The 16,238-nt window shown below is 36.9% G+C and overlaps 1 protein-coding gene across 2 annotated transcripts in view; it reads right to left on the minus strand.

Annotated features, from left to right (window-relative positions):
* Window positions 1-3,085: 3,085 nt before the first annotated feature.
* Window positions 3,086-16,238, minus strand: part of COX10 (cytochrome c oxidase assembly factor heme A:farnesyltransferase COX10) — a 110,494-nt gene continuing 97,341 nt past the window's right edge. For both annotated transcript variants that reach the window (XM_083352351.1, XM_083352352.1), the window contains exon 7: window positions 3,086-3,669. In XM_083352351.1, coding sequence (XP_083208477.1) covers window positions 3,248-3,669 — 422 coding nt within the window. In that variant the 3' untranslated portion in view covers window positions 3,086-3,247. The remainder of the gene's footprint in view (window positions 3,670-16,238) is intronic.

The following is a 16,238-nucleotide window of genomic DNA, read 5'->3' on the forward strand; positions in this document are numbered from 1 at the left end:
GTTGGAGGAGACCTCTGGTATATAACATGAAAGTGATGGAAGCAAGGAAACTATACTGGGAAAACAGTGTCTCTCTCTGCACACAAGAACCATGGTGGAGCAGTGTTTAGAATGCAGTATTGCAGAATAATTCTGCTGACTGCCAGCAGTTCAATTCTCACGGGCTCAAGGTTGACTCAGCCTTCCATCCTTCCAAGGTGGGTAAAAGGAGGACCCAAATTGCTGGGGCAATACGCTGACCCTGTAAACTGCTTAGAGAGGGCTGTCACACACTGTGAAGCAGTATATAAGTCTAAGTGCTATTGCTATTGCTAATAAGTCTTTTGATTCTCCGTGATACTCTTTACTGGAAGTCATTTTCCCAGCTTTTGTTCCTAGGGAAACATTACTACTCCAGGCAGCATGAAAATGTGTTTATAGAAGTAAAAAGTAGTAGGCCTAGAGCAGCGGTGTCAAACTGCTGTCCCGCGGGCTGGATGCGTCATGCAGAAGCCATGTGCAACCCCAGCTCCGGCAAGGGGAAAAAAGTCATGATACGTCGCGACATGTCACATGATGTGGTGAGTTTGACACCCCTGGCTTAGAGTGTCAAAGAAATACGCATTTATTAAGCGAGCAAACTGTCCATAAGATTACCAGCAATTTATATTTAAAAAATCAAATAGCTAAATGTGGGAGCTAGGTAAAAGCATTTTGATTCCAGGGACATAGTTTAAACAGAATTGGCTTCTTGTGAAATGAAGCCCAGTTCTGCATTCAATATGCAGAATCAGTAGGTTCAGCACCCTTGCACTAAACAAAGCAAAAAGGAATGAGAAGAAAATTATTGTTTTGTAGTTACATCCGGGAAAATTCAGCATTAGGAAGCCTTCTTGAGTATGAACTGAGAAGTTACAGTATGAGATTGGTATTTCCTCACAGTGGAAAACTGAAAGTAAATTCTGAGCATTAAATATCTTTGCCTGTTCAAACAGAGCATGTTCCACATATAATGGCAGTTTATATAATAATTAGTAGATAGAAGCACTTTTCTTTTAGAGTAGTTATTTCAGGTTCTTCCTCATGAATAGTTCTTCCTCATCTCAAGTTCTTCCTCTTGACAACATTTTACAAAGGCATGCAGGCTTCACTGAAGACCATTTTCTCTTTTTTGTGTGTAGATTTTATTACTTTTTATAGGGTTAGGAATAAGGTGGGGTCGGGGTTTTTTGAAATAACATTCTCAATATTTAGCAAACAGCACAATGTCTTGGTTCATGTATTTAAAAAAAACAATGAGTAGTAGTTAATTATCATAAACAATATGTTAATTGCTCGATAGTCTTCTTCTTGCTAATATATATTCAAAGTTACGTATCACATTCCTTTCTAACTCATTTTTCTAGCCATTGATAAAAATTATCCCATGTTATAAAATATACTGAGTCTTCTTTCTCTTTTATTTTTAAAGTCAATCTATCCATTTCTGCACACTCTAAAATTTTCTTAATTCTTCTTCAGTTGGTAAATTTTCATCTTTCCAATGTTGGGCAAATACAATTCTTGCTGCAGTTACTATGTGTAGAATTAAATATATACGGTCTTTCTCATAATTTGCTCCTATTATTCCTAACAAAAATAATTCTGGTTTAAAGTCTATTTGTTTTTTAGTCATTTTCTCCAACCATAAATATTGGAGACCATTTTCTGAACTAGTGAAGGGTTTAGGCATCAGCAGCACATTGTAAAATGGAAAAGGATTGTTTAGCACTCAAGGGATGAACCTCATTTTTTTTTACAACAGAATCAGTGTAAAAATTAAATAGAAGTCGGGTTAAAAAATAGCCCTTGCTTAATATCCTTCAGAATGGGAACTGAAGCAGAGCTACAGCAGCATGATCAATCTTAATAAAAGTTGGCCTATAGAGAGGGCTCTCCATTTCCTCCAAAGCCTCATTTTGGAATTTTAATTGAAAGCCAACCTTAAACAAATAAAAATTGTATAGAGTTCCTCCTGGGTAGTTGGAATATTTTTCTATCAGTTATGCAATTTATTTATTTACTGTATGGCATACAGTGTCAGGGAAATCTACAAATGCTAAACACAATGTACGGTAGTCCCGACCACTTAAAATTACTAGCTCATTCTGTTCAGCACTTGCGTGCCTATCCTTGCACCACAGGGGGCAAACTAGCATACACTAGCTGACTAATAGTCCTTGGGTTGCTGGCTCTTCTGGGCTCCTTTGCTGGTCTTGCCTCGTGTTGCATTGCCTCACATCCGGCCAGGTCCAATGCTCTCCACACACACCTGAACAGAGCTAGTTTTTTCCCACCGAAGTGTTACCCAATTATCTACTCGCAGTGTTGCATACTTTCAAACTGCTGGGTGGGCAGGAGCTGGGGAGCAAGTGGCGGGAGCTCACCTGCTCATTAAGCCACTATGCCACTGCATCCCCTAAGTTATTGCAATATGATGCATTGATCCCGTTAACCTCCTGGCCTCAAGCCATTTTGTCAGTCAATACCTTTGGTTGAGTAAGCCAATCAATAAGTTTTATGTAAAGATATCTGACATACTGTTTGCTAGTCAAATCATCTTAAGAGTCATTTGAGCAAAGAGATATCTTTGTCCTTCAAAATATATAAATAATAGGGAGAAGTCAGTCCCAAAATATCAGAGAAGGTAGAAGCAAATGGACATGTGGCTGTTTCATTCATACAACACAACGTGATTGTATTGGGATAAAAGGGGTCAATTAAAAGCAGAGTACTGTAGGAAGTTTACAGCTGTCCAAGCTTAGGAAAGTGGTTCAAGAAACGTAGATCGTTTCAAATATGGGATAAGTATTCCTTAGATTATAGACAGATGTTCATTATCTCAGATATGCTATTGATTGTCACAAAGGGGATTAACTTTTGTATAATGGTTTTACAAAGATTAGTACAATGCATTACAAATATTATGCTGTACTTCTGTCTTGTATTATGCTATTATTGAACATTTATCTTTACAAAATATTTTCTGTGCAGTACTTTGGGATCTTCTGAACGAGTGGGTTAGCAATAAAATAAATTAATAATAATCACAGTACTCAAAGCCAAGAGCCTTAAACAAAATCATTTAATTTGAATATAATAAACACTGTATTTATTGGGCAGAAACGATTCAGAGCATATCAATACCAACTTTTTCCATCTGCCATGATTAATCAAAACTCTCCATTTCTTCTGAAGCCATCTTTAATTTCAAAATATATGACTTTTTTCAACATGAGGTAATCTCAGGATGTAGGTGGCTTTGCTTGTCCTCATGGGCCAATGACTTCTTGCAGGCTAACATAAGAAAAATGAGCAATGGCAAGTGCCAGAGGCTGCACAAAAACAACTTCCTCGAACTGGCACGGTCTGCATCTCTATAGAAACGGAAGCCAAGGTAGGAAATGTATAAGTTGATTGGGAGAGAAATTACAGGGAAAGTCCACGTGGTGACATCAAGGACAGGAGCCAGCGACGTCAGTCCAATTAAGGCCAGGCAGTGACGCAGAGCCACTCGCCTGCACATTGCAGGGTGAGTAACAGACATCATGCAGTAGCCACTTCGGGAGTAATCTTCGCGGAGGCCCCAGCTCAGGGCGTTGAAATGAGGGAACTGCCAGGAGTAAAGAATTCCTCCAAGCACTAGTGATCCTGCAAAAGAGAAATTCAAAGTATTCAATTGCTCATACAGTGGCTAAAATGGACACTTCAACAATAGAAACTTTATTGCTAGATTTGCCTTTTAGTCCGGGTGGTAATGTTTTATTATTCTGTTCTTTAAATTTTTAATGCCCAAAGTCTTCTGGAGTTGGCAGTCACAACAAATTTTAACAACAGCAACAACAACAACATGGCTGAACTTTCTGTTTGTTATTTTATATAGCCAGTAAATCATTTGCAGATGCAGAAATCACATGATGATGTGATTTCTGCATCTGCAAATGATTTCCTGGCTATATAAAATAACAAACGGAAAGTTCAGCCAAGTTGTTGTTGTTGTTATTATTATTATTAAAATTTGTTGTGACTGCCAACTTGCCACAAGGCAGTAAAAAGTATACATAATGCAGCTGCAAGAAACAGTTTATGTAGTTTGCCCATGTAGCCTTTATATGTGAAAGTAATAAAGTGATAAAATCAAGTGACAGATGACCAAGTGTTATGTGTATTATGTATTATATGTGTTATTATTACTATTAGCATGATGTATGAAATAAAAAAAATATACAAAACATTCTCAAAAGGAACAACCCTAGATAACTCTTGATCTTAGTCACTCTGTTTTCAGGTCGGTTCCCTTCAATTGTTGCCCAAAGAAATTTTCTGGTTAATTAGGATTCATCACTAGTAGTGATCTCTCTGGGTGAATGGAATTACAATGCTTATTAATAAAATGAAATTATTTAAAAACATAATAAAGCATTACTTTTCATATCATAATTCAGAAAAGTGCAATTTACTCTGACATTATATCTTACAAAAGAGCTGCAAAGTTCCTGGAAAGAAAAATACTCCATGTGACCACTTATACCAGCGTGCCTGGCTGAGGAATTCTGGGAGTTGAAGTCCACAAGTCATAAAAGTGCTAAGTTTGAAGACCCCTGACTTATACCTTAGTCACTTCCTAAGTGGACAACTACAGTGCATTCTACCTGTGGCAAGCTTTGGAGACTTCTTGGAAACTAGAACTGGTCCAGAATGCAGCAGCTCAGACAATAGCAGACCTACCTTTCTATGTTCATGTGATATCTCTCCTCTGTGAGGTCTCCTGGTTGACAATTGGTTTCTGAGTGCAACTCAAGAAGCTGGTTATTGCTATAAAGTTCTTAATGACTATTTGAAAGATTACCTATCTCTGTTTCTGTATACATTGCGCGAAATCAGGTGAAGTGGTTGCAGATTTTCCAAAAGCAGTCATTCTGCTTTCAAGAGGTACAGAAGTAGTTTAAATAAAACAAATGAAAAGGTGAGGACTGGAGAGCAGAACTATAATTGTACCATTTTTTTTTAAAATGGCACCTGAATATTACCTTACCACATTTCTGGTGCAGATTTATTAAGCAGAAATGCATGAGAATAATCTTGTGGTAGTCATGTAATTTAGATGTAAACAAAGCTGAAGATGCTATTAGTGTGGATAAGCATGTAACCTTTCAGCACTACAAACTCCATGTGCCATAGCATTTTATTGTTATTCTGTGCACATCAGAGTACAAAATTTAACTGTGCAGGATAAAAAAAGAACCTTAATTATTGAAAATGTGGGCCTATTATTCTGTTTGTGAGTTAACTATTTTTGGACAACTTTAAAAGTTGATGCAAAAACAAAAATTAAAGGGGAAACGAGAATCATTCTATAATAAGAGCTCAGCCACTGTAATTGTCACAATAATTATGGAACATTTTCTTATAATTATAGTCCATGTTCAGCATTTTATGTTTCAAAAGACTGAACCAAAGGTACCCAATAGTCTCTTCAGAAAATCTGTCTTTCCTGAGATACTTTTTAATAAGCATTACTAGATCCAAAAGCTTAACTGAATTTCATAGGTCAAGGTCTGAATGAGTTTCATGCATTCAAACTTCAAAGCATAACAGGAAAATCTGTTTATTCACAAGAAGACGGACAAATTCTTCTAATGGTGTTGAACAATATTTTTGCCATGGTCTGTACTTCCTTCCACTTTTTTTTTGGCTAATAGTAACTTCTCTGATGTAGAGCTTCTATTAAAAAAATATTTTGCTCCAGTTCTCAAGCCATTTTTTTCTGTTATAATCTACGTGCCTGTATTAAAAATAAAATCTGCAAATTTGGACTTGAACACTATTTGAGCTAATCCCCTCCACATCAGAAATAATTATTCCCCATTCTGTATAAAATATAAGGTATAAAATATAAGTATAAAATATACTATGCACAAAAAATATCTTTTATCTCTTAGTTATGTCTGCATACATATATCTGAATGGAAACTCACGGTAATAATGTTTTGCAAAAAGTCTTGCAATGTTAAAAGTTTGGTTCATTCAACTCTGTATCATTCACAATTTCCAAATTGGAACTTAAAACTAATTTACTACCTCTTTCAAAGTCTTAGTGTCTGGCTTCATATGCATATAACAGAGACAGCCAACCAGGCACTGTATAGTCAACATTGAATGGTAACAATATCAGCTCAAAAACAGATGTTAGAAGTCTTATTACTATTCCTAAAGGCAACGTTTATTGCTTTGGCTTCCAAAAAAACACTTTTGTTAAACGCTCAATTTGAGTAATTCTTTTTGAATAATATGAAGGAATTTTAAAATTATTTCTACATTCTAGGAGCTAGTTGATATACTTAGGGGGTTGATATATTTATTTGTGCTGTTGATATATTTATTTATTTGGTAGTGGTGAATACATGTCTACGACTTTACTAGTTATGTAAGATAATGTAGGTATTCTGAAGTTTAAATTTAGTCTTTAAGAATCTCTGTTTAGAAGGGTTGTATGGTTGTTTTAATTGGTTTTAGTAAAAATTGTAGGTCCTCTTAGCTTATAAGACACTAAATTAAATAAATTAATCTTCCTTAGTCTAGATAACACCCACTGGGAGGGCCTTCTCAGTGGGTGCGCCTGCCCTTTGGAACCAGCTGCCCGTGGAGCTTAGGACTGCCCCCGACCTTCGGTCATTCCACCGGGACCTGAAGACCTGGCTCTTTGAGCTTTCCGGCCCAGGCTGAGAGTTTTTAATTGGGGTTTTATATTTTTCAGGGATCAAATGTAATTATTTTTAACTGTTTTTAACTTTTGTATTGTACTGATGTTTTTAAATACTTTGTAAACCGCCCTGAGTCCTACGGGAAAAGGGCGGTATATAAATTCAATAAACTTAAACTTAAACTTAGATCAGTGTTTCTTAAACTTTTTGTTCTCAGGATTTCTTCCCACTTCTAAAAATTATGGAGGACCCCAAAAGAGCTTTTGTTTGTATGGGTTATATTTACTGATACTTACTATATTAAACATTAAAAATGACACATTCACACAATATTTATTTGTTGAATCAATTAAAAATAAAAATATTAAATTATTAGATATTAACTTACATATTTTTTAACAAAATAATGAGTAACATTTAAATTTTTTTGGAAATATCTTCAACATCTGGCAAATAATTTGGAATTGTGGACCCTAAGAGATCTTGCGGTAGTCACAAGTGGCCCTCAGACCAGACTTTAAGAAACACTGGTTTGGACGTCTGATATTAGAACCAGAAAACAAGCATAAATCCAGCTACATTTTGCAATAGGAGAAACACGAATGTCAGTTATCTAACTATATACATTTCAAATTTAACCTGGAAAACGAATATAACTAAGCCTTATTTTATATAAAGAACTTTGTTTCATTATCAGAATACCGCCCTCAAAAAACCTGATCCAGTAAAATAAGTAAACTATTTTTTAGGAGTAAAATTATATCTATAATAGGTTGACAGATTTATTAAAATTCCTGAAGCATGTCATTAGTTTAACTTCTACACTGTACAACACATCAAAATATATTTTATATAACCCAGTATGGTGGAAAAATATTTTGATGAGAAGGTGGCAAGGTTGCTACGATGCAAGTACAATTTAAAAAAAGATTCTTTAAAAAAATTCTTACTTAAAATATAACTTATTTCCTCAAAAACAATTATACTAAGTGTATCTCTTTTATCAGGGAACCAGACTCTTAAGAAAATATACTGAGCAAATGTAAATCACTTTTAACTTTCATTAGTTCTAGTGTTGAAATTTTCTTTTATGAATCACAAGGGCCACTTAAAGTATTTAGCTTTGGCTGAATTACCCATTGTGACCCAAAGAGTTTGATTCAGCTTTTAAAGAAATTATATAAAAAAACTACTTTTAAATGAAAAAAGTGACTTCTGAGATCAAGGATTATGGATAACACAACAGGTCATGCTTACTTTTATTATTATAATTAGTCTATCGAAGTAGCATAGCTTTCTCCTGTTCAGCAATGTACATCTTTTGCTTTGGGAAATGTATGCCATCAAGAAAGACATCTTGCCTTTTTTATATGAATGTAGTGAATTACAAAAGAAAGTGTTAATTTTAGATATAAACTAGATATAAATCATGTCATACAAGTCATACAAGCTGCACAATCATGGACTATTTTCAAGGTAGAAAAATAGCTATACAGTAGCCATTGTTTGTTGTTACTGTAATGCAGTCTTTAAATCCATGTCAAGCAATTGGAAACTGCAACTGGTACAATATGTGGCAGCCTGAACAGCGATAGGTATATCCCAATATACCTGGGTGATCCTATTGCTTCAAGATCTACATTGGTTGCCAGTGGACTCCTGGGAGTGTTTTAAGGTGCCGGTGTTGGCTTTAAGGCCTGACATAGATTCAGACCAGGCTATCTGTGGGACTGCAATTTCTGCACTGATCTGCTCATCCCATCAGATCCAATCATCTACATTAAAATATCTGGGTCCTACCATCTACATTAAAATATTCTATGATGTGATCCAAGAAATAATATTTTTTATTGCTGTTGCCATACTTTGGGATTTTCTCTCTACAGAGATTGTGTTGGTATGAAACTAGTGAGTGTATAATTTTGTCTACTACTGATAGTTTTGATAGTTGTTGATATATTACACTCAGGTTCTGTTATTAGTTTTGAGGGAGTTCTTTTTTATGAATTGATTTTTATTGTCAGATGCTCAGAGCTTTTGGAAATGGCATACAAAAATAATAAATAAAATGGTGTGTTGATTCTTGCACTAGCCTTAGTTCACGTGCAGCTCCAAACTAGTCTAAACTTCGTATTTCTCCAAATCAAACATACTGTGTTTCCATGATAGAATGAGCTACAAATTACCTTAGCCACATTTCAATCTTGTGTGCTGCGTGAACCTTGCCTGCACGACAGTTTCTACCTCAGTGTGACAGGGATACCCAGAAAATTGGATTAGCAGAATAAACCATGCCTGTTAACAATGGGGTAAGCTTGTGGTATGAACCCAAATGGGAAGAATTTAAAATATGAACTGCATTTTGACATTTCACTTTTAATCTTCTGCTTCAAAGCAAACTTGAATGTATCAATTCTCTACAGGAGAAGTTAACCACAGGTGCTTTCTTTCTCCCATAGAATCACCAAGTTACCTAACTATCACTTAATCCTTAATACAAAATGGTCAACTTTTTCTATCAGGACCAGCGTACAGCATGATTAAAGCAGGAGCTCCATCTAAACCAGACATGTCAATCTTGCGACATCACATGACGTCGCGCGACGTGTCAGAATGTTTTCCCCATTGCCGGCAAAGGGGTGGGTGCGGTTTCCTTGTGACGCGTCTGGCCTGCGGGCCGGCAGTTTGACACCCCTGATCTAAACTGATCTGAGAATAATCAGTCACTTCGAGTCCACTGGAGCTTACTTTCCAATAATTATATGGACAGAGTAAGTCTCAGAGGGTTTTTATTTTTTAATTTTAAATATCAGGTATCCTTTAAAAAGCTAGGCTACTGGTTGATTTAAATCCAGTAGGACTTCAGGATCAGTAAGTTAGAAATCTGGCCTTATGGAATGACTTCTTCCCCTTCACTTCTAAGAAAGTAGACGACCTAGGTGATTTAATCTCTTATTTAAGGGAGAACAGAAGAAGAGCAGCTCTGAGACAGTCTGGTTCATTTCCAGTGGGAGATGAAGCACCTGCTACGACTATATTGAATTTTGTGTGGTTCAAAAGGCTCCAGTATGATCAAAATACATCTATTTAGAACTTACTTCCATGTAACCATATTGTTTGATGCTTTCCAGAGGGATGATATAGGCCCTAGGAAGCCTAGGAAAGGCCTAGGGCCTTTCCCTATTACCAGCTGTTGTTTTCTTCCTCCATCCTTAAATCAACAACAGAATTTAAAAGAGCAAGCAAGAAAGAAAAAATGGCAAGACCTTGCAGGCACAAACCATGTACTTCCCCTGGATTGACAAATGGAAGGATTTATCTTGCCCAAAGGATGGCAAATACTCTGAACAGAAATAAGAGACTGGAAGGTGCACAGTAGATGACTAGAGAGGACGAGGCTGCATTAATTAAACAAGAGTTCATCGCCTTTTGAATTAGAATTTTCGACAAGCATCCAAAGCTGTATTCATAACATGTTTACAATATGGTTCCATAATATTGTTTCAGTTAATGAGGCTGTAATCAAATCAATTTCAGTCCTATTATTCTCACACATTACTGTCAAGTCAACTCATTGTTCTTGCTACTACTTTGGTGCCCCCTGCTGATTACTTTGTAATAGAGACCCAGGGTAGAACAAACTGGAGCAGCTGTCCCATATGGGTGGTTGAGTATTTTTTTCTTTTATTTGAAAGCGCCAGGAACTTAACACAGCTGTGTACAGTGGAGATGACAATGAATTTATTGACCGGGCCCTGACTTTGATTGCACCAATCCCTCAGGTATCTCAATGGCAGAATGACCAATATTTTTGTCTGAGTGGGGAAGAAGAATCAACTGACTTTTGCCTTATTACATTTAAAACAACTGCCTACAAGCACTACCCATATGTTTCCACATTTGTTAGATGAGCAGCATAGTACTTTGCCTTCAAGTACCTTGTACTATCCATCACTGCTGAGATGTTTGTCTCTTTTACAAATCGAGTAAGGTATTTTTTGGAATGTTGTGAGTTTTGAAGAAGATGAAAAAAAATTCAGGGTTTTACTGAAGAGGTAAGCAGCTCAATTCTCTATATAATTCTCCAAAACCAGGATAATTTGCTCCAGGCAAAGATTTACCTCGCGCCACCCCCTTTTTTTTGCAACCACTAAGTTACATATTTTGTTTGAAGGTGGTTTAAAACATGAACTGTCTGTCTATCATCCTACCTATTGAAGGAAACTTCACTTGAAGTTTCATTAGTGTCATTGCTTCCAAATAAAGTGAGGGGTTTTCTTTACCATCCTTCTTCTGGGTAGCTGAGGGCTTTTCCAAGAGGAAGGGCACATACAATTGTCTTTTTCTTTTCCCCTTGGTGTTTTGTTGTTAAACCAATCCATCTGCCACCTGTCACTTACTGATAAGAAGTGCCCAGTTTAAAATCCCCAGTTGTAAATAGATGTGGGCTGACATAATTAATGTCTACCCTACAACCCAATTTGAATTACAAAGTCAAGGCAATTTGGAAATCAGCCTCAGTGTGATTAACATTAGTACACACAGGCAGTCTACAAATTCCACAGCCCCAGGAATTATTTAAATTATCTGAAAATGAATGAAAATTAGGGCAAGATGTCTTTCAGGAAACATAGAAGGCAGAAGTGGGGAGTCTGAGATAAACCAAATAGTCTCTTGAGATAAACATCCTTGGGCCCAGTAATACCAATGGGTCTCTAATGTCTAATAGAGTTGCCAGGCTGTGGTTATCTGCCATGCCACCATCAGAACTGTACCACAGTAAATCCTCTTATCTGATGAAGCCTTTTCTGGCAAATATCCCTCTTGCAAACAGGATTGTTTCACACTGGATACATTCTCTCAGCATGGAGATGCCATGCTTTACAGTCTCTAGAGTCCACTGTGAAAGTGGGAACTAGACACCATCTTGCAAGGCTACTGCTTTCATATGGACCTACTGCTTTCATATGGAAATGTGGTAATAGAAATACCTTGACTGTAGATGACAATACTTGCTGTAATTAGGGTTATTCTGTTCCAATCTGTCTGTCTTTTTTCCTGTTTTTCTTGTTAGGTTTATTATTTTAACTTTCTAGTTGCTGTTTGGAACTAAATAAAGACAAGATTTTGATACACGGGAGAGGTGACTACATGAAATTACAAAATTAAGGCAGAGATCACTGAGATGCTTTGTAGTAATGATAACTGATATTACAATAATAATTGTAATAATGAAAGTTTAACTCAGAAAACCTGCCCAAAACTTAAAAATAGTTTTTTCATCAACTAACAAATTATACATATGAATTAATTATAGTCTATTAACCACAATAATGATTTGAATTTGAAGCATGATAAATTTAAATGCACCTAAATTCCTAAACTAGACCTTTTTTCAAATAAAACCAAACAAATTAAATAATATTAGAAATGCAAATTATTAGATAAACAAGACCAATTGAGAAATGGAGATTTCTCTAATTTTGATGTATTATTTTGTGTGTTGTATTTTTTCTTCTTTTTGTTGAAAGGATAAAAGGAACATTTAAAAAAGAAAAGTTCTTCATAAATGCTAATACTTCTATATTTCAACTATCCCAATTTATCTTTAATTTGGAAAAAAAAAACTTTCTGGAGAGGCCTGTGTATATTATATAAACATCTTTGACTAGTTAGTCCTCTCTATCTAGATTAATTGCATTTTTTATTTTTTTTTTCAAAATTGAAATTGGCTTTTAGATTCTGATTTACAACACAATTCTAGTCACCGAATTGCAGAACCACTAAACAGGACTAGATGGTATGCCATGAATCAAGAAGAAAAAGGGTATATTAGTAATAAATTCTTGCCCAAAGGAAAAATGAATTGATGATTCACTCTGAATGGCTAGATTTAACAACGCAAATAAAGAAATTCCCCTTCCTATAAAAAATAAAATACAGCAAGTGCCAATAAAATCTTGGACTTCTTTTTGTCTAATTCTCTTTTCCTTGTTGAATTACTTTTTAAGAGAACTTTACTTTCTCTATTTTTAACCATGCACAAATGTATTTCTGCCTTTTTACTTAAAGTAATATATGCTAATTAATGATGAAGTACTAATGGATTCCAGAAATCTGGCATGAAATCTGTCTCCTTGCCCACACTAACAAAGGTATTCACAATCTGTCATTAAAAAATATTTTTTTAAAAAAATATCTCCCTTTTTTCCTTCTCTCTTATGGAATAACTTCTGAATGAAATCTTATGAAATGAAGCCCTGAAATGTATTTTGAGAACTGCCCATTTATTGGTAATTTTGTATTTATTTACATTGATTTTGTGCTGGCCATCCTAGAAATTATGTATAAATAATGAAATACTGCTTACATTTAAATGTTTGACAGGAGTTCCAAGATTTATAAAGAAAATATAAATGCCAAACTAACAATGAGAGAATATGCAATCTATGCAATCAAAACTTTTCACTAAATTGCATAGAACAGACCCAGAGCATACCAAATGTCAGCAAGTGGCAATTCAATACAACTTCCAGAGTGAATGCTACTGCCTGCAAGTCCAACAACAATAAAAGAATGATGTGAGACAGACCTGGCATGGATTGGATACATTTCTATTTAATGGAAGATGTCTTGAAATAATGCTTAAAGTGAGCAAACAGCTGAGTTTGCAAAGCTCAGCATGCCAAAGTAGTTCCCTGTGAAAACGAAGCTGAAAACCATTCTTTTTTTATGGATGCTCTCCAAAGACTTCTATAGGGCAGATTCAGTGGTATGAAATGCCAGCCATCTGTAGGTTCTGATCCATGCTATCTGACGCACCAGATGAACACCTGGAATTGCTGGAGAGTATTGGATAAATGTCAGTCTCTGGAAGAGCCTAGCCATCAGGGAGATATGATGAGGGGCTAGCTCCAAGACTTCCCTCCAATCCTAAAGTACATTGTGCAGAAGGTCAAGGAACGCAAAGGCATTTTGCATGGTTTCGCGTCTGTCAGGGTTGTCCTGCCTTTGTTGTCTATACATTCAGGTACTACTGAATGGCTATCATCACTAGAAAGCCTCTGTTGGAAACAACCACTTTGGCTACTGTAATGCTATGTGTATGTGTGCTGCCCTGCTTACTCACACATACACACATACACACCTATAACTGTGGTTTAGTGAGTTTATTAATATTCCCCAGCAATTCCCTTTATTAAAACTGAGAAATGTCCCAATTAAGTCCAGCCATGAACAGACCAAGGTTAGTCAACTGAGCAATGGCTAAATAGTCCACAAAGCCTTGAAAGTTTCTCAAACTTACCAGGCAAACTTAAATCCACTCACAAGAGGCAAGAAAAGTCTAGAGTTTTCAAGGCATGATTCATTCCAAGCATGGTGCCAATCCAGAGTGAGGCAGGAATCATGACAACCAGAAAACACACAGCTAGGAAACAAACACCTTGTTCCTAGTAACGCTTCTACCTGTCTGCTGTGATAAATAGCCAGCTTCCAGTGTAGCCCATCAAGATGGGCAGGGCTTTCTCCTCTCGAGTAGTCTGGCTGACGTTCTCTGCTCCTGTCTTTTCTCTGTTCTACGTGCTCTCGGATCAGGTACAGAAGGCAATTCCTCCTCCTGTTTGCTGGCTGTCTGCCACTGCAAACTTTCCCCAGTTGGAGGGGAAATCCCTTCTGGATGGCCGTTCACAGCCATCAATTAATTCAATTCCTGATGTGCCAGGAATCGGCTCATTCTCCCCCAAGCAACATCTAAGGAGGTATCAAGGGAATCATCCAAGGTATCAAGGGAATCATCCAACCTGTTGCCTGTGAAGCTGCCCCTTGGAACTCAGACCAAATGACAACCTACATTTGGACTCCAGGGCATCTGGACGATGGCCTGACTATAATTTTGCTCTTACCACCTGGATTCTGGCTATTTTGAATCCTCTTTTGCAAGTAAGCCCTCTAGGGACGGGGATTTTGTTGCTCTGTGGGTGTACTTGAACACTCTCCCTGTTTGGCGTTGCTTGAAATTGTCTTTCAAGTAAACTCCTTGGTGTGCACGCATTATGAGACTGGGTTGGAACAAGACAAGGCAGTGGTTTCACATGATATATATATAAACAAACTCTTCAATTTTTTTCTACAATTCAAGAGAAAAAAAATGGCCCCATGCGCTTTGTACCATCAGTCCATTACACCCCTTAAAAGAAAAAAAAAAGTTAAGCACAGCCCCTGGCTATTAAAAGATTGCTTATATCTTAGGAATGAATAGACAGCAAGATTTCAAGGTATGTGAAAATGCTGGCGGCAAAGGCTAAGCAGGAAGAGATCAGGCACAGGTAATTTCACAGAAAAGACACACATTAACAGCTTGCTTGGTTTTTGACATATCCAAACACAGCATTATTGAAAATCATAGGCTAAACGTAACTTCTGGTACAAGGAAATCATTCTATCCTTCTGGTAATCATTGTTTCTAAACCACATGACCCCCAGTTCCTGGCTTCTTCTAGAGATCAACTTGAAAGCTCTTCTGCCATCTCATCTCTCTACTCAGGAATAGCAGTCTGCTTCCATTTTAGCTCAAGTGTAGATGTTGTACAAATATTGTTGTACGAATTATCTGGCAGCATCTATTTCACTTCTCTTCTTGGTACCTTTGTCAAATCCATGAGGCGAAACCTCTCAATTCTAACTTGCCAAGAGGATTTTTGTTAAACAAATAGTATTTAAAGAAAGCTATCTTGCAGGCTATACCTGTCAATTTCTTACAGTACCTAGCAGTGACAGATGAATTTTACATGACCACATAAACATTGTAAATCTCTTCAAAACATCAATACTATTCTCTAGCACTGTACTATCTCCAAGCTTTTTTAAAATAAACCATGAAAAATCCATGAGCTTTGAACCAGAAGTCAAGCTAACCATGTGGTTTATATGCAAGTTACCCATTTTTTCTGTGATTTTATTGCATTTCTCATTATTACAAAGTCCATGGTCTCCAGGCCTGGAGTCTTCCCAGGATATAACGGCCTATTATTAAAGTGTTTTTTTAAAGTGTTTTACTCTCCCTTGGAGTGACCTCAGAGTATGTTTCTCAAGAACCACTAAGTATGTTTGGGGGTATCTGAAACAAAGATAATTTTGATTTTTATTTATATATCAGTATATAGCAGGGAAAAGGGACGCGGTGGCTCAGTGGGTTAGGATGCTGAGCTTGTCGATCAAATGGTCGGCAGTTTGATGAGTCGAATCCCGAGTGCCGCGTAGCAGAGTGAGCACCTGTTACTCATCCCAGTTTCTGCCAACCTAGCAGTTCGAAAGCACGTAAAAATGCAAGTAGAAAAATAGGGACCACTACGGTGGGACGGTAACAGCGTCCCGTGCGCCTTTGGCGTCTAGTCATGCCAGCCACATGACCACGGAGACGTCCTCGGACAAGCGCTGGCTCTTCGGCTTTGAAACGGAGATGAGCACCGGCCCCTAGAGTTGGAAACGACTAGCACGCATGTGCGGGGGAACCTT

Source organism: Vipera ursinii, assembly GCF_947247035.1.
Source record: "Vipera ursinii genome assembly, chromosome: 2".
Classification (NCBI taxonomy): Eukaryota; Metazoa; Chordata; class Lepidosauria; order Squamata; family Viperidae; genus Vipera; species Vipera ursinii.